The sequence below is a fragment of the Petromyzon marinus genome (assembly GCF_048934315.1).
Source record: "Petromyzon marinus isolate PM22_M1 ecotype Great Lakes invasive population chromosome 69 unlocalized genomic scaffold, UKy_Petmar_22M1.pri1.0 chr69_unloc.2, whole genome shotgun sequence".
In the NCBI taxonomy this organism is placed as follows: Eukaryota; Metazoa; Chordata; class Hyperoartia; order Petromyzontiformes; family Petromyzontidae; genus Petromyzon; species Petromyzon marinus.
In genome coordinates, this window is record NW_027422602.1 from 25,557 (window position 1) to 43,800 (window position 18,244).

At 55.9% G+C, this 18,244-nt stretch overlaps 1 protein-coding gene across 1 annotated transcript in view; it reads right to left on the reverse strand.

Annotated features, from left to right (window-relative positions):
* Positions 1 to 303: 303 nt before the first annotated feature.
* LOC142908081 (uncharacterized) overlaps positions 304 to 18,244 on the reverse strand; it is a 44,171-nt gene continuing 26,230 nt past the window's right edge. Inside the window, exons 4-6 of the mRNA XM_076058258.1 lie at positions 11,448 to 11,668; positions 8,643 to 8,778; positions 304 to 6,720 (exon numbers count right to left, since the gene is read on the reverse strand). Of these exons, the coding sequence (XP_075914373.1) occupies positions 6,631 to 6,720; positions 8,643 to 8,778; positions 11,448 to 11,668 (447 nt within the window). The 3' untranslated portion in view covers positions 304 to 6,630. The remainder of the gene's footprint in view (positions 6,721 to 8,642; positions 8,779 to 11,447; positions 11,669 to 18,244) is intronic.

An 18,244-nucleotide genomic window follows, 5' to 3' on the forward strand; every position in this document is an offset into this window, starting at 1 on the left:
GAAGCTTAGTGCGGAGCGAACACACACACACTCACACACACACACAACCACACACACTCACACACACAACCACACACACTCACACACACAACCACAATCACACACACTCACACACATACACTCACACAACCACACAACCACACACACTCACACACACAACCACACACACTCACACACACAACCACACACACTCACACACACAACCACACACAACCACACTCACACACACAACCACACTCACACACACAACCACACACACACACAACCACACTCACACACGGATAAACCAAGCTACTCACTCACTTGCAGGTGAAGTTTTTAATGATTCATGCCATTGTGTAATCGCCGGTGCCAATGTCACTCTACGTCTACAGCTGGACTATGGCCTGCGGGCGCCAAGTGAGCTTCGGGTATCCATACTTCACCACGCAGGTCAATGAGGGTTGGGTGGTGACGGGGGGTGGGGGCGTGCAGAAGGTGCACCCAGGACAGGGTTCAGAGGTCACGAGGTTTCCCATGGCCCGGGAATCGAACTCAGCCGGTGCATTGGCACGCTGTCGGTCACCGCCACAGAGTTTTGTGCAACCTCGGCCAGGAGGTCGGCGTCGGGGTCAGCTGACGAAGGTTGCCAGCTCTGTCCTGGTCGAGTCAGATCAACAAACTATGGGTCTCTGTGTGGTGAGTCTGCGGGTCTCTGTGTGGTGAGTCTGTGGGTATCTGTGTGGTGAGTCTGTGGGTCTCTGTGTGGTGAGTCTGTGGGTCTCTCTGTGTGGTGAGTCTGTGGGTCTCTGTGTGGTGAGTCTGTGGGTCTATGTGTGAGTTTGTGGGTCTCTGTGTGGTGAGTCTATGGGTCTCTGTGTGGTGAGTCTGTGGGTCTCTGTGTGGTGAGTCTGTGGGTCTCTGTGTGAGTCTACGGGTATCTGTGTGGTGAGTCTATGAGTCTCTGTGTGATGAGTCTATGGGTCTCTGTGTGGTGAGTCTATGGGCCTCCGTGTGGTGAGTCTGTGGGTCTCTGTGTGGTGAGTCTATGGGTCTCTGTGTGGTGAGTCTGTGGGTCTCTGTGTGAGTCTACGGGTATCTGTGTGGTGAGTCTATGAGTCTCTGTGTGATGAGTCTATGGGTCTCTGTGTGGTGAGTCTATGGGCCTCCGTGTGGTGAGTCTGTGGGTCTCTGTGTGGTGAGTCTATGGGTCTCTGTGTGAGTCTATGGGTTTCTGTGTGGTGAGTCTATGGGTCTCTGTGTGGTGAGTCTATGGGTCTCTGTGTAATGCGACTATGGGTCTCTGTGTGGTGAGTCTGTGGGTCTCTGTGTGATGAGTCTATGGGTCTTTGTGTGGTGAGTCTGTGGGTCTCTGTGTGGTGAGTCTATGGGTCTCTGTGTGGTGAGTCTGTGGGTCTCTGTGTGATGAGTCTGCGGTTCTCTGTGTGGTGAGTCTGTGGGTCTCTGTGTGGTGAGTCTATGGGTCTCTGTGTGGTGAGTCTATGGATCTCTGTGTGGTGAGTCTATGGGTCTCTGTGTGGTGAGTCTATGGGTCTCTGTGCGATGAGTCTATGGATCTCTGTGTGGTGAGTCTATGGGTCTCTGTGTGGTGAGTCTGCGGGGCTCTGTGTGGTGAGTCTGTGGGTCTCTGTGTGGTGAGTCTGTGGGTCTCTGTGTGGTGAGTCTGCGGGGCTCTGTGTGGTGAGTCTGTGGGTCTATGTGTGAGTTTGTGGGTCTCTGTGTGGTGAGTCTATGGGTCTCTGTGTGAGTCTACGGGTATCTGTGTGGTGAGTCTATGGGTCTCTGTGTGGTGAGTCTATGGGTCTCTGTGTGGTGAGTCTATGGGCCTCCGTGTGGTGAGTCTGTGGGTCTCTGTGTGGTGAGTCTATGGGTCTCTGTGTGGTGAGTCTGTGGGTCTCTGTGTGGTGAGTCTGTGGGTCTCTGTGTGGTGAGTCTGTGGGTCTCTGTGTGGTGAGTCTGTGGGTTTCTGTGTGGTGAGTCTGTGGGTCTCTGTGTGGTGAGTCTATGGGTCTCTGTGTGGTGAGTCTGTGGGTCTCTGTGTGGTGAGTCTATGGGTCTCTGTGTGGTGAGTCTATGGGTCTCTGTGTGGTGAGTCTATGGGTTTTTGTGTGAGTCTGTGGGTCTCTGTGTGGTGAGTCTGTGGGTCTCTGTGTGGTGAGTCTGTGGGTCTCTGTGTGGTGAGTCTATGGGTCTCTGTGTGGTGAGTCTATGGGTCTCTGTGTGATGAGTCTGTGGGTCTCTGTGTGGTGAGTCTATGAGTCTCTGTGTGGTGAATCTATGGGTCTCTGTGTGGTGAGTCTATGGGTCTTTGTGTGAGTCTGTGGGTCTCTGTGTGGTGAGTCTGTGGGTCTCTGTGTGGTGAGTCTGTGGGTCTCTGTGTGGTGAGTCTATGGGTCTCTGTGTGGTGAGTCTATGGGTCTCTGTGTGGTGAGTCTATGGGTCTTTGTGTGAGTCTGTGGGTCTCTGGGTGGTGAGTCTATGGGTCTCTGTGTAGTTAGTCTACGGGTCTCTGTGTGGTGAGTCTGTCGGTCTCTGTGTGATGAGTCTGTGGGTCTCCGTGTGGTGAGTCTATGGGTCTCTGTGTGGTGAGTCTATGGGTCTCTGTGTGGTGAGTCTATGGGTCTCTCTGTGAGTCTATGGGTCTTTGTGTGGTGAGTCTATGGGTATCTGTGTGAGTCTATGGGTCTCTGTGTGGTGAGTCTATGGGTCTCTGTGTAATGAGTCTATGGGTCTCTGTGTGGTGAGTCTATGGGTCTCTGTGTGGTGAGTCTGTGGGTCTCTGTGTGGTGAGTCTATGGGTCTCTGTGTGGTGAGTCTGTGGGTCTCTGTGTGGTGAGTCTGTGGGTCTCTGTGTGGTGAGTCTGTGGGTCTCTGTGTGGTGAGTCTGTGGGTTTCTGTGTGGTGAGTCTGTGGGTCTCTGTGTGGTGAGTCTATGGGTCTCTGTGTGGTGAGTCTGTGGGTCTCTGTGTGGTGAGTCTATGGGTCTCTGTGTGGTGAGTCTATGGGTCTCTGTGTGGTGAGTCTATGGGTCTTTGTGTGAGTCTGTGGGTCTCTGTGTGGTGAGTCTGTGGGTCTCTGTGTGGTGAGTCTGTGGGTCTCTGTGTGGTGAGTCTATGGGTCTCTGTGTGGTGAGTCTATGGGTCTCTGTGTGATGAGTCTGTGGGTCTCTGTGTGGTGAGTCTATGAGTCTCTGTGTGGTGAATCTATGGGTCTCTGTGTGGTGAGTCTATGGGTCTTTGTGTGAGTCTGTGGGTCTCTGTGTGGTGAGTCTGTGGGTCTCTGTGTGGTGAGTCTGTGGGTCTCTGTGTGGTGAGTCTATGGGTCTTTGTGTGAGTCTGTGGGTCTCTGGGTGGTGAGTCTGTGGGTCTCTGTGTGGTGAGTCTATGGGTCTCTGTGTGGTGAGTCTATGGGTCTTTGTGTGAGTCTGTGGGTCTCTGGGTGGTGAGTCTATGGGTCTCTGTGTAGTTAGTCTACGGGTCTCTGTGTGGTGAGTCTGTCGGTCTCTGTGTGATGAGTCTGTGGGTCTCTGTGTGGTGAGTCTATGGGTCTCTGTGTGGTGAGTCTGTGGGTCTCTGTGTGGTGAGTCTATGGGTCTCTGTGTGGTGAGTCTATGGGTCTCTGTGTGGTGAGTCTATGGGTCTTTGTGTGAGTCTGTGGGTCTCTGTGTGGTGAGTCTGTGGGTCTCTGTGTGGTGAGTCTGTGGGTCTCTGTGTGGTGAGTCTATGGGTCTCTGTGTGGTGAGTCTATGGGTCTCTGTGTGATGAGTCTGTGGGTCTCTGTGTGGTGAGTCTATGAGTCTCTGTGTGGTGAATCTATGGGTCTCTGTGTGGTGAGTCTATGGGTCTTTGTGTGAGTCTGTGGGTCTCTGTGTGGTGAGTCTGTGGGTCTCTGTGTGGTGAGTCTGTGGGTCTCTGTGTGGTGAGTCTATGGGTCTTTGTGTGAGTCTGTGGGTCTCTGGGTGGTGAGTCTGTGGGTCTCTGTGTGGTGAGTCTATGGGTCTCTGTGTGGTGAGTCTATGGGTCTTTGTGTGAGTCTGTGGGTCTCTGGGTGGTGAGTCTATGGGTCTCTGTGTAGTTAGTCTACGGGTCTCTGTGTGGTGAGTCTGTCGGTCTCTGTGTGATGAGTCTGTGGGTCTCTGTGTGGTGAGTCTATGGGTCTCTGTGTGGTGAGTCTATGGGTCTCTGTGTGGTGAGTCTATGGGTCTCTCTGTGAGTCTATGGGTCTTTGTGTGGTGAGTCTATGGGTATCTGTGTGAGTCTATGGGTCTCTGTGTGGTGAGTCTATGGGTCTCTGTGTGGTGAGTCTATGGGTCTTTGTGTGAGTCTGTGGGTCTCTGGGTGGTGAGTCTATGGGTCTCTATGTAGTTAGTCTACGGGTCTCTGTGTGGTGAGTCTGTCGGTCTCTGTGTGATGAGTCTGTGGGTCTCTGTGTGGTGAGTCTATGGGTCTCTGTGTGGTGAGTCTATGGGTCTCTGTGTGGTGAGTCTATGGGTCTCTCTGTGAGTCTATGGGTCTTTGTGTGGTGAGTCTATGGGTATCTGTGTGAGTCTATGGGTCTCTGTGTGGTGAGTCTATGGGTCTCTGTGTAATGAGTCTATGGGTCTCTGTGTGGTGAGTCTGTGGGTCTCTGTGTGGTGAGTCTATGGGTCTCTGTGTGGTGAGTCTGTGGGTCTCTGTGTGGTGAGTCTGTGGGTCTCTGTGTGGTGAGTCTGTGGGTCTCTGTGTGGTGAGTCTGTGGGTTTCTGTGTGGTGAGTCTGTGGGTCTCTGTGTGGTGAGTCTATGGGTCTCTGTGTGGTGAGTCTGTGGGTCTCTGTGTGGTGAGTCTATGGGTCTCTGTGTGGTGAGTCTATGGGTCTCTGTGTGGTGAGTCTATGGGTCTTTGTGTGAGTCTGTGGGTCTCTGTGTGGTGAGTCTGTGGGTCTCTGTGTGGTGAGTCTGTGGGTCTCTGTGTGGTGAGTCTATGGGTCTCTGTGTGGTGAGTCTATGGGTCTCTGTGTGATGAGTCTGTGGGTCTCTGTGTGGTGAGTCTATGAGTCTCTGTGTGGTGAATCTATGGGTCTCTGTGTGGTGAGTCTATGGGTCTTTGAGTGAGTCTGTGGGTCTCTGTGTGGTGAGTCTGTGGGTCTCTGTGTGGTGAGTCTGTGGGTCTCTGTGTGGTGAGTCTATGGGTCTTTGTGTGAGTCTGTGGGTCTCTGGGTGGTGAGTCTGTGGGTCTCTGTGTGGTGAGTCTATGGGTCTCTGTGTAGTGAGTCTATGGGTCTTTGTGTGAGTCTGTGGGTCTCTGGGTGGTGAGTCTATGGGTCTCTGTGTAGTTAGTCTACGGGTCTCTGTGTGGTGAGTCTGTCGGTCTCTGTGTGATGAGTCTGTGGGTCTCTGTGTGGTGAGTCTATGGGTCTCTGTGTGGTGAGTCTATGGGTCTCTGTGTGGTGAGTCTATGGGTCTCTCTGTGAGTCTATGGGTCTTTGTGTGGTGAGTCTATGGGTATCTGTGTGAGTCTATGGGTCTCTGTGTGGTGAGTCTATGGGTCTCTGTGTAATGAGTCTATGGGTCTCTGTGTGGTGAGTCTATGGGTCTCTGTGTGGTGAGTCTGTGGGTCTCTGTGTGGTGAGTCTATGGGTCTCTGTGTAATGAGTCTATGGGTCTCTGTGTAATGAGTCTATGGGTCTCTGTGTGGTGAGTCTGTGGGTCTCTATGTGATGAGTCTGTGGGTCTCAGTGTGAGTCTATGGGTCTCTGTGTGAGTCTACGGGTCTCTGTGTGAGTCTATGCGTCTCTTTGTGAGTCTGTGGGTCTCTGTGTGAGGAGTCTATGGGTCTGTGTCTGAGTATGTACGTGTGTTGAACTTCTTTCACACCGTACATGGCCAACCGTGCTAATCAGAGGTGCAATGGCCACACGCTAATCACAAAATTTAAAAAAACGGTTCTCAGGGTTGGGTGGGAAATGGTCTGATATGATACTTCGTCAGATGAGGCCCCAAAAAATACCCAAAGTCTCGTTGAATGCAGGTAAAATTATATCTATATGTGTCATGTTACACACGGGTCAGTTCGGGTCAATTGTGATGGCAGAACTTGAGGCAAATCAGCCGTGGAGCAGACGTGTGTGTGTGTGTGACGTTACAGCGGTGTGGGTCAGGTGAATGTCACGTGAGGTGAGGCCAGGACAAGGTCAGGTGAGGTCAGAGCAAGGTCAGGTGAGGACAGACGAGGCCGGGAAAAGGTCAGATGAGGCAAGGTAAGGTCAGGGTGAGGTTAGGTGAAGCCAGAGTGAGGTCAAAATGAGGTCAGATGATAGGCGAGGCCAGTGTAGGCCAGGCTGAGGTCAAGACAAGGTCACGTGAGGACAGGGCAAGGTTAGGTGAGGACAGGTGAGATCACGGTGAGGTCAGGGTGAGGTCAGGTGAGGCCAGGGTGAGATCAGGAAAGGTCAGGTGAGATTATGGTGAGGTGAGGCTGAGGTCAGGTGAGGCCAGGGTGAGATCAGGACAAGGTCAGGTGAGGCCAGGGTGAGGTCAGGACAAGGTCAGGTGAGGCCATGGTGAGATCAGGAAAGGTCAGGGCAAGGTCAGGTGAGGTCAGGGTGACGTCAGGATAAGGTCAGGTGAGGCGAAGGTGAGGTGAGGCTGAGGTCAGGTGCCCAGGTAGGTACAGTAGGAGTAGGGGCACAGCAGCAGCGGCACGTGGATGTGGAGACCCGGGCCAGACACCGTGAACACCACCTAGACAGAGAGACACAGAGACACCGTGAACACCACCTAGACATAGACACACACACAGAGACACCGTGAACACCACCTAGACACAGACACAGACACAGACACCGTGAACACCACCTAGACACAGACACAGACACCGTGAACACCACATAGACACAGACACAGACAGAGACATCGTGAACACCACATAGACACAGACACACACAGACACACCGTGAACACCACCTAGACACAGACACACACAGACACCGTGAACACCACCTAGACACAGACACACACACAGACACCGTGAACACCACATAGACACAGACACACACAGAGACACCGTGAACACCACCTAGACACAGACACAGACACAGAGAGACACCGTGAACACCACATAGACACAGACACACACAGAGACACCGTGAACACCTAGACACACACAGAGACACCGTGAACACCACCTAGACACAGACACAGACACATCGCTTCTCGAAAACAGCGACGTAGTAGCTCAGTGACGCCCTGGCTGCACAGGGTCGTATGAATGAATCAAAAATTAACTCGACAGTTTAAGCCTCGCCTGAGCGGTTTTAGGCCACCTTCTTTCCCAGCCGCTCGAGACACCGTGAGGGTGGACCGCCTCAGCTATCGCCATCTGCACAATACCACAATGCCCTTCGCTGGTACCGTCTGAAGGGCATGCACCATCATGACACGTGATGGTTCACGCTACTTAGACGGTGGCGGCTTTCTGGGCAATGGCCGCATCGTCGCGCGGCGGTTTCAGACGCGCTTCTGCGGCCGTCTGGAACGCTCTTCCCCCGCTTCCGATGTTCGCAAGCCGCTGGGAGCTCATGATGCACTTTCGCGATCGCTTGGATTCAAAACGCATTTCTTTTTGAGCTGCTCTTTGCGTTTACATTGTCGTCCCACGGTTGGCTACGTACGTTGTGAAAGAAGTTGAAAACGCATGTATGTACACAATCACACAGAGATCCATACTCACACAGAGACCCATAGACTCACGCAGAGACCTATAGACCCACACAGAGACCCGTAGACTTACACAGAGACCCATAGACTCACACAGAGACCCATAGACTCACACAGAGACCCATAGACTCACACAGAGACCCATAGACTCACACAGAGACGAATAGACTCACGCAGAGACCCATAGACTCACACAGAGACCATAGACTCAAGCAGAGACCCATAGACCCACACATAGACCAATAGACTCACACAGAGACCCATAGACTCACACAGAGACCCATAGACTCACACAGAGACCCATAGACTCACACAGAGACCAATAGACTCACGCAGAGACCCATAGACTCACACAGAGACCCATAGACTCACGCAGAGACCCATAGACCCACACATAGACCAATAGACTCACGCAGAGACCCATAGACTCACACAGAGACCCATAGACTCACGCAGAGACCTATAGACCCACACATAGACCTATAGACTCACACAGAGACCCATAGACTCACGCAGAGACCCATAGACTCACACATAGACCCATAGACTCACGCAGAGACCCACAGACTCACACAGAGACCCACAGACTCACACAGAGAACCATAGACTCACGCAGAGACCTATAGACCCACACATAGACCTATAGACTCACACAGAGACCCATAGACTCACGCAGAGACCCATAGACTCACACATAGACCCATAGACTCGCGCAGAGACCCATAGACTCACACATAGACCCATAGACTCACACAGAGTCCCATAGACTCACGCATAGACCCATAGACTCACACAGAGTCCCATAGACTCACGCATAGACCCGTAGACTCACACAGAGACCCATAGTTTGTCGTCCTTCCCCCGGCACCTCCGATTCGCACGGCCGGCTACGTACGCCGCAATGGAAGCTCAACGCACGAGCGTGTTCATCACCTGCCGTGGCTCACCTCCACGTATGGGTAAAAGCTTTGCATGCCGCACGTCTCCCAGTAGGGGGCGGTGTCGAAGCGCAGACGGTGGAGCCCCGCCCTCGGCTCCGCCCCCTCGAGGAGAGCCGTGCAGCGGCCATCCTCATTGGTCACTCTGAGGAAGGTTGGGGGTCAGGGGCCAAGCCCGAAGATCGACATCGAAAACAGCCACCGCCTCTGCGCCATCACTCAGAAGAGGAAGAAGAAGACCCTCACGACGGCATCGTGGCCCAAATGTTTACCGACCGAACAGCCGCAGCCTCGCAGCGGCAGACGACCTGCGTCAAAGTCAGCTCGAAATCTCCTTTGGTTCTTTCGGTAAGGTCACGTAGAGTGAGAATAAAATAATAAAATAGCACGATTAAATTCTCACGACGTTTCGGCCACAACGCAAGCGGCCGTCTTCAGGTGAAAGGTACAGACCTGTCGTCCGACAGGTGTTATATTTTATTATTTTATTTCCCATTCAACGTGGCGGTGACTTTACCGAAAGAACCAAAGAAGATGAATCCTTGCAGTCACGAAAGCTTTAAGTCAGCTTGAAATGTTATTATTTTTTGGTGGACACGTGCGGTGCCTGTCTGGCATAAATCTGCCACCTTAAGCCCCCCCCCCCCCCCCCCCACCATCATCTCGCTTCATGGGACCTCCCCTTTGCTAGTACCGAAATACTCGCGGTCGGAATGAAGACAAGAGACGCACTCCGATAAAGTGACGATGCATTGTCCTTGAAACTGATTGGTCCACACCAGAGACGGCTTTCTTTTGAGCCTCGTCTCAAAACGGTGTTCGACCAGAGGACGCCAACAGGCGAATTTTTTTTTATTTGCATTCTGACCACGAGCATTGTGGTTATTGCAGTAATATGATTCCTTGAAAAAAGGTTTCAGTTTGGTGTTTTAACATCTTAACACCTATTCTTGGTTCTTTCGGTAAAGTCACGTTGAAGGGAAACAATAACATAATAAAATATATATAAGACAATACAATTCTCACGACGTTTCGACCGTGACACAAACGGTCATCATCAGGTGTGAAAACCAACGGCAAGAAACTTCTTTCCCTTCAACGTGGTGACTTTACCGAAAGAACCACGAATATGAATCACTGCAGTCACGAAATCTTTAAATCAAAATCTTAACACCTGTTTTGTTGCCAGAAAAACGGGGGGGGGAGGGAACCCCCTATTATCACATAATTTCACCCACAAACTAATGGAAAATTGCAGACCGTTTAACAAAATAACTGTAAAGGCAAGTTGTGGCTGTTAGTTGTTGTTGTTGTTGTGCAAGCGCATACAGATGAGTTGGTGCGACTTCAATGCGGTGACGGTGGAGTGTAGTGGGGTGCCGTGGTGGCGGAGATGTTATCTCCCTCGCCTGGTATACAGGAGGTCGTGGGGTTCGATCCCGACCCCGACCCTGATGCCTGCTGCCTGCCGCCTGCCGCCGCCGCTGCCGTATATTTGGAGTTTGCGTGTCCACCGTGTGGATTTGTCTCCGGGACCCTCCGGATTTCCCCCCCCCCTCCACGTTGAGAAACGACATCAAGCGTTTCGATAAATGTGGCCGCCGTGCATTTCCCACGTGACGATGATGCTGCCGAGCCACTTCTGAAAAGAACAGCTGCATATCTCAGTGGAACCTTATCCACCGCTCCCCACCCACCACCACCACGCCACTTCTCTCTCCCCCCCCATGCACAGCCGATCTCTCCAGCACCGCCACGGTGGTCCACTTTACTGCAGTGACCCAGGTGCTGCAATGCGGGGTCCACTTTCTGCCTCCTCCCCCTCCTTCCCTCTCCCCCTGCCGCCGAGGGACCGCCCACTATAAAACCTCGTCCCCGCGGCAGACCTCGCGCCTACTTCACCAATGTCTCGTCTTGCTGCGGCCGGTCCACCCGATGACGATTTGCTTGCGTCGCGATCCGTTGTTACTTTCCCACCTAACGTCGCTTCGCCGAAAGGACCGACGAGCAGGGATTCCTGCGGCGAGGAGGGCTTCAAATCAAGGTTGGTGAAAAGTTAAAAATATTTTTAAAAAAATAAAAAGTTTTTAGTTTTATTCAGGGGGGCGGAGCCAGGTGACATTTAACAACTCATTACTAATCATAACCATTGACTGATTACTAATCGATTATATAATTACAATGCACCCCCCATCCCACCCCACCCTCCGCCTCTAATCACTGCACCTGATATGAGTTAAATGAAAACGTCACCCTGCTGCTCTATATAAAACCGGGAGCAAGCGAGGGCTTTACCATTCTGGCGAATTGCCCGATGATGCTGGATGTATTTACCAGCGAAAACGTCACGGTACAACTCAAACTGTAAATGTTGTGGATTCACTCTTCAACACACCGATGTGGGGCTAAAGTAGCGAACTAATTTTGTCTTTTGTCAACGTGACACTTTTTTTTTTGCTGATTGGCCGTGTGTCGGGTGGTGGAGGGTTACGACACGTTCATAAATAAACGCGATCTAACCCCGAAAAAAAAAACCCCTTTATCATGAATTCAACAAATTGTTAATTTCAAAGAATGATTCAGAGAGGTCGGGCTGTCGACCCAGACGTCACCGGTTGGCGGGCACGCGCGCTCTGACAAATGCAGTCGCACCGATTCCGCCAGACCCGAGTGTCGTACGCTTACACGCAGAATGTCACCACCACCACCCCCCCCCCCCCCCTGGCTCCGCCCCTGGTTTCACTAACAGTTAAATTTTGCTGGCGCTCGGACAAAGCTGCCGCGGGGTGTAGTGGTGCGCGTGGCGGCCATTACCCCTCTCCCAGCAGGACCCAGGTGGCGCCCGCGTCTCCGCTGCCCTCGAGCAGCACGTGGAGCCCCGCCGCGGGCCTCCCGCGTGACGTGTCCAGCACGTGGGTGCTGACCCCGCCCCTCCGTTGTGACGTCGCCGCGGGGGCGGGGGCGGGGCCGGGGGCGGGGCCGCCCGGGCCGGCCTCTGCCGACGTCACGCCCGGCGGCTGGGGGCGTGGCGCGAGCTGATTCGACGGAATTAATCAGTTCCTCGCTTTGCAGAATGCGCTGATTCGCGGCGGGCGCAGCCGCGTCAGTGTCGGTGTCTACACTGCAGTGGCATTCACGCCGAGGAGCTACCGGATGGGTCCGAAGTGTTTAAGTCGCGAAAAACTTACGAAACGCACCGGCGTTTCAGCATCGTCGCGTGCAACCTCTCTCCCCCCTTCTCGTCTTTTTTTTTTCACGATCAGGGGAAACAAGAAGATGCTCGGTGTAGTCGGCAACTCGCTACGTTCATCATTTCGGTTTTTGTAATGCTTTGCTTTATGTAACCCCCCCCCCCCCCCCTTATAAATGAAATATTTAACAAAATATTACTCGCTCTGCTCTCCTTACCCATTCCCTGTCTCTCTCTACCTCCCTCTCTCTGACCTCTCCTCACCACTCTCCATCCTCTCCTCACCCCGTCTCTTCTCACCTCTCACCCTGTCTCCTCACCTCTGACCCTGTCTCTCTCCCCGTCCCTCTCCTCACCACTCTCCCCATCTCTCCTCACCTCTCACCCCGTCTCTCCTCACCTCTCACCCCGTCTCCTCACCTCTCTCCCCGTCTCTCCTCACCTCTCACCCCGTCTCTCCTCACCTATCTCCCCGTCTCCTCACCTCTCACCCCGTCTCCTCACCTCTCCCCGTCTCTCCTCACCTCTCTCCCCGTCTCTCCTCATCTCTATCCCCGTCTTTCCTCACCTTTCACCCTGTCTCCTCACCTCTCCCCGTCTCTCCTCACCTCTCACCTCGTCTCACCCCGTCTCTCCTCACCTCTCACCCCGTCTCCTCACCTCTCACCCAGTCTCTCCTCACCTCTCTCCCCGTCTCTCCTCACCTCTCCCCGTCTCTCCTCACCTCTCACCCTGTCTCCTCCTCACCTCTCACCCTGTATCCTCACCTCTCACCCCGTCTCTCCTCACCTCTCACCCAGTCCCCTCCACCTCTCACCCCGTCTCCTCACCTCTCACCCCATCTCCCTCACCTCTCACCCCGTCTCTCCTCACCTCTCTCCCCGTCTCTCCTCACCTCTCACCCTGTCTCTCCTCACCTCTCACCCTGTCTCCTCACCTCTCACCCCGTCTCCTCACCTCTCACCCCGTCTCCTCAACCTCTCACCCCGTCTCCTCACCTCTCTCCACATCTCCTCTCCTCTCACCCCGTCTCTCCTCACCTCTCACCCCGTCTCTCCTCACCTCTCACCCAGTCTCCTCACCTCTCACCCCGTCTCTCCTCACCTCTATCCCCTTCTCTCCTCACCACTCTCCATCTCTCCTCACCTCTCACCCCGTCTCTCCTCACCTATCACCCCGTCTCTCCTCACCTCTCACCCTGTCTCCTCACCTCTCACCCCGTCTCCTCACCTCTCTCCCCGTCTCTCCTCACCTCTCACCCAGTCTCCTCACCTCTCACCCCGTCTCCTCACCTCTCACCCCGTCTCTCCTCACCTCTCACCCCGTCTCTCCTCACCTCTATCCCCGTCTCTCCTCACCACTCTCCATCTCTCCTCACCTCTCACCCCGTCTCTCCTCACCTATCACCCCGTCTCTCCTCACCTCTCACCCTGTCTCCTCACCTCTCACCCCGTCTCCTCACCTCTCTCCCCGTCTCTCCTCACCCCTCCCCCTGTCTCTCCTCACCTCTCCCCGTCTCTCCTCACCTCTCCCCGTTTCTCCTCACCTCTCACCCCGTCTATCCTCACCTCTCCCCGTCTCTCCTCACCTCTCTCCCCGTCTCTCCTCACCTCTCACCCCGTCTCCTCACCTCTCCCCCTGTCTCTCGCCTCTTCACCCCGTCTATCCTCACCTCTCCCCGTCTCTTCTCACCTCCCACCCCGTCTCCTCACCTCTCTCCCCGTCTCTCCTCACCTCTCACCCCGTCTCTCCTCACCTCTCACCCCGTCTCTCCTCACCTCTCTCCCCATCTCCTCACCTCTCACCCCGTCTCTCCTCACCTCTCTCCCCGTCTCTCCTCACCTCTCACCCTGTCTCTCCTCACCTCTCTCCCCGTCTCTCCTCACCTCTCACCTTGTCTCTCCTCACCTCTCACCCCGTCTCTCCTCACCTCTCACCCCGTCTCTCCTCACCTCTCACCCTGTCTCCCTCACCTCTCTCCCCGTCTCTCCTCACCTCTCTCCCGTCTCTCCTCACCTCTCACCCTGTCTCTCCTCACCTCTCACCCCGTCTCCTCACCTCTCACCCCGTCTCTCCTCACCTCTCACCCCGTCTCTCCTCACCTCTATCCCCGTCCTCTCCTCACCACTCTCCATCTCTCCTCACCTCTCACCCCGTCTCTCCTCACCTATCACCCCGTCTCTCCTCACCTCTCACCCTGTCTCCTCACCTCTCTCCCCGTCTCTCCTCACCTCTCTCCCCGTCTCTCCTCACCTCTCACCCTGTCTCTCCTCACCTCTCACCCCGTCTCCTCACCTCTCACCCCGTCTCTCCTCACCTCTCACCCCGTCTCTCCTCACCTCTATCCCCGTCTCTCCTCACCACTCTCCATCTCTCCTCACCTCTCACCCCGTCTCTCCTCACCTCTCACCCCGTCTCTCCCCACCTCTCACCCTGTCTCCTCACCTCTCTCCCCGTCTCTCCTCACCTCTCCCCCTGTCTCTCCTCACCTCTCCCCCGTCCTCTCCTCACCTCTCCCCGTCTCTCCTCACCTCTCACCCCGTCTATCCTCACCTCTCCCCGTCTCTCCTCACCTTTCTCCCCGTCTCTCCCTCACCTCTATCCCCGTCTCCTCACCTCTCACCCCGTCTCTTCCACCTCTCTCCCCGTCTCTCACCTCTCACCCCCGTCTCCTCACCTCTCTCCCCGTCTCTCCTCACCTCTCACCCCGTCCTATCCTCACCTCTCTCCCCGTCTCTCCTCACCTCTCTCCCCGTCTCTCCTCACCTCTCACCCCGTCCTCTCCTCACCTCTCACCCCATCTCTCCACACCTCTCACCCTGTCTCTCCTCACCTATCACCCCGTCTCTCCTCACCTCTCACCCCGTCTCCTCACCTCTCACACTGTCTCCTCACCTCTCACCCTGTCTCTCCTCACCTCTCTCCCCGTCTCTCCTCACCTCTCCCCGTCTCTCCTCACCTCTCACCCTGTCTCCTCACCTCTCACCCCGTCTCTCCTCACCTCTCACCCCGTCTCCTCACCTCTCACCCCGTCTCTCCTCACCTCTCTCCCCGTCTCTCCTCACCTATCCCCGTCTCTCCTCACCTCTCACCCTGTCCTCTCCTCACCTCTCACCCTGTCTCCTCACCTCTCACCCCGTCTCCTCACCTCTCACCCCGTCTCCTCACCTCTCTCCACATCTCCTCTCCTCTCACCCCGTCTCTCCTCACCTCTCACCCCGTCTCTCCTCACCTCTCACCCAGTCTCCTCACCTCTCACCCCGTCTCTCCTCACCTCTCACCCGCTCTCTCCTCACCTCTATCCCCGTCCTCTCCTCACCACTCTCCCATCTCTCCTCACCTCTCACCCCGTCTCTCCTCACCTATCACCCCGTCTCTCCTCACCTCTCACCCTGTCTCCTCACCTCTCACCCCGTCTCCTCACCTCTCACCCTGTCTCCTCCCACCTCTCACCCCGTCTCTCCTCACCTCTCACCCCGTCCTCTCCTCACCTCTCACCCAGTCTCCTCACCTCTCACCCCGTCTCCTCACCTCTCACCCCGTCTCTCCTCACCTCTCACCCCGTCTCTCCTCACCTCTATCCCCGTCTCTCCTCACCACTCTCCATCTCTCCTCACCTCTCACCCCGTCTCTCCTCACCTATCACCCCGTCTCCTCCTCACCTCTCACCCTGTCTCCTCACCTCTCACCCCGTCTCCTCACCTCTCTCCCCGTCTCTCCTCACCTCTCCCCCTGTCTCTCCTCACCTCTCCCCGTCTCTCCTCACCTCTCCCCGTTTCTCCTCACCTCTCACCCCGTCTATCCTCACCTCTCCCCGTCTCTCCTCACCTCTCTCCCCGTCTCTCCTCACCTCTCACCCCGTCTCCTCACCTCTCCCCCTGTCTCTCGCCTCTCACCCCGTCTATCCTCACCTCTCCCCGTCTCTTCTCACCTCTCACCCCGTCTCCTCACCTCTCTCCCCGTCTCTCCTCACCTCTCACCCCGTCTCTCCCTCACCTCTCACCCCGTCTCTCCTCACCCTCTCTCCCCATCTCCTCACCTCTCACCCCGTCTCTCCTCACCTCTCTCCCCGTCTCTCCTCACCTCTCACCCTGTCTCTCCTCACCTCTCTCCCGTCTCTCCTCACCTCTCACCCTGTCTCTCCTCACCTCTCACCCCGTCTCTCCTCACCTCTCACCCCGTCTCTCCTCACCTATCACCCCTGTCTCCTCACCTCTCTCCCCGTCTCTCCTCACCTCTCTCCCCGTCTCTCCTCACCTCTCACCCTGTCTCTCCTCACCTCTCACCCCGTCTCCTCACCTCTCACCCCGTCTCTCCTCACCTCTCACCCCGTCTCTCCTCACCTCTATCCCCGTCTCTCCTCACCACTCTCCATCTCTCCTCACCTCTCACTCCGTCTCTCCTCACCTATCACCCCGTCTCTCCTCACCTCTCACCCTGTCTCCTCACCTCTCTCCCCGTCTCTCCTCACCTCTCTCCCCGTCTCTCCTCACCTCTCACCCTGTCTCTCCTCACCTCTCACCCCGTCTCCTCACCTCTCACCCCGTCTCTCCTCACCTCTCACCCCGTCTCTCCTCACCTCTATCCCCGTCTCTCCTCACCACTCTCCATCTCTCCTCACCTCTCACCCCGTCTCTCCTCACCTCTCACCCCGTCTCTCCCCACCTCTCACCCTGTCTCCTCACCTCTCTCCCCGTCTCTCCTCACCTCTCCCCCTGTCTCTCCTCACCTCTCCCCGTCTCTCCTCACCTCTCCCCGTCTCTCCTCACCTCTCACCCCGTCTATCCTCACCTCTCACCGTCTCTCCTCACCTCTCTCCCCGTCTCTCTTCGCCTCTCACCCCGTCTATCCTCACCTCTCCCCGTCTCTCCTCACCTCTCACCCCGTCTCCTCACCTCTCTCCCCGTCTCTCCTCACCTCTCACCCCGTCTCTCCTCACCTCTCACCCCGTCTCTCCTCACCTCTCTCCCCATCTCCTCACCTCTCACCCCGTCTCTCCTCACCTCTCTCCCCGTCTCTCCTCACCTCTCACCCTGTCTCTCCTCACCTCTCCCCCGCCTCTCCTCACCTCTCTCCCCGTCTCTCCTCACCTCACCCCGTCTCTCCTCACCTCTCACCCAGTCTCTCCTCACCTCTATCCCCGTCTCTCCTCACCACTCTCCATCTCTCCTCACCTCTCACCCCGTCTCTCCTCACCTCTCTCCCCGTCTCTCCTCACCTCTCACCCTGTCTCCTCACCTCTATCCCCGTCTCTCCTCACCTCTCTCCCCGTCTCTCCTCAACTATCCCCGTCTCTCCTCACCTCTCACCCTGTCTCTCCTCACCTCTCACCCTGTCTCCTCACCTCTCACCCCGTCTCCTCACCTCTCACCCCGTCTCCTCACCTCTCTCCACATCTCCTCTCCTCTCACCCCGTCTCTCCTCACCTCTCACCCCGTCTCTCCTCACCTCTCACCCAGTCTCCTCACCTCTCACCCCGTCTCTCCTCACCTCTCACCCCGTCTCTCCTCACCTCTATCCCCGTCTCTCCTCACCACTCTCCATCTCTCCTCACCTCTCACCCCGTCTCTCCTCACCTATCACCCCGTCTCTCCTCACCTCTCACCCCGTCTCCTCACCTCTCTCCCCGTCTCTCCTCACCTCTCACCCTGTCTCCTCACCTCTCACCCTGTCTCCTCACCTCTCACCCCGTCTCTCCTCACCTCTCACCCCGTCTCTCCTCACCTCTCACCCAGTCTCCTCACCTCTCACCCCGTCTCCTCACCTCTCACCCCGTCTCTCCTCACCTCTCACCCCGTCTCTCCTCACCTCTATCCCCGTCTCTCCTCACCACTCTCCATCTCTCCTCACCTCTCACCCCGTCTCTCCTCACCTATCACCCCGTCTCTCCTCACCTCTCACCCTGTCTCCTCACCTCTCACCCCGTCTCCTCACCTCTCTCCCCGTCTCTCCTCACCTCTCCGCCTGTCTCTTCTCACCTCTCCCCGTCTCTCCTCACCTCTCCCCGTTTCTCCTCACCTCTCACCCCGTCTATCCTCACCTCTCCCCGTCTCTCCTCACCTCTCTCCCCGTCTCTCCTCACCTCTCACCCCGTCTCCTCACCTCTCCCCCTGTCTCTCGCCTCTCACCCCGTCTATCCTCACCTCTCCCCGTCTCTTCTCACCTCTCACCCCGTCTCCTCACCTCTCTCCCCGTCTCTCCTCACCTCTCACCCCGTCTCTCCTCACCTCTCACCCCGTCTCTCCTCACCTCTCTCCCCATCTCCTCACCTCTCACCCCGTCTCTCCTCACCTCTCTCCCCGTCTCTCCTCACCTCTCACCCTGTCTCTCCTCACCTCTCTCCCCGTCTCTCCTCACCTCTCACCCTGTCTCTCCTCACCTCTCACCCCGTCTCTCCTCACCTCTCACCCCGTCTCTCCTC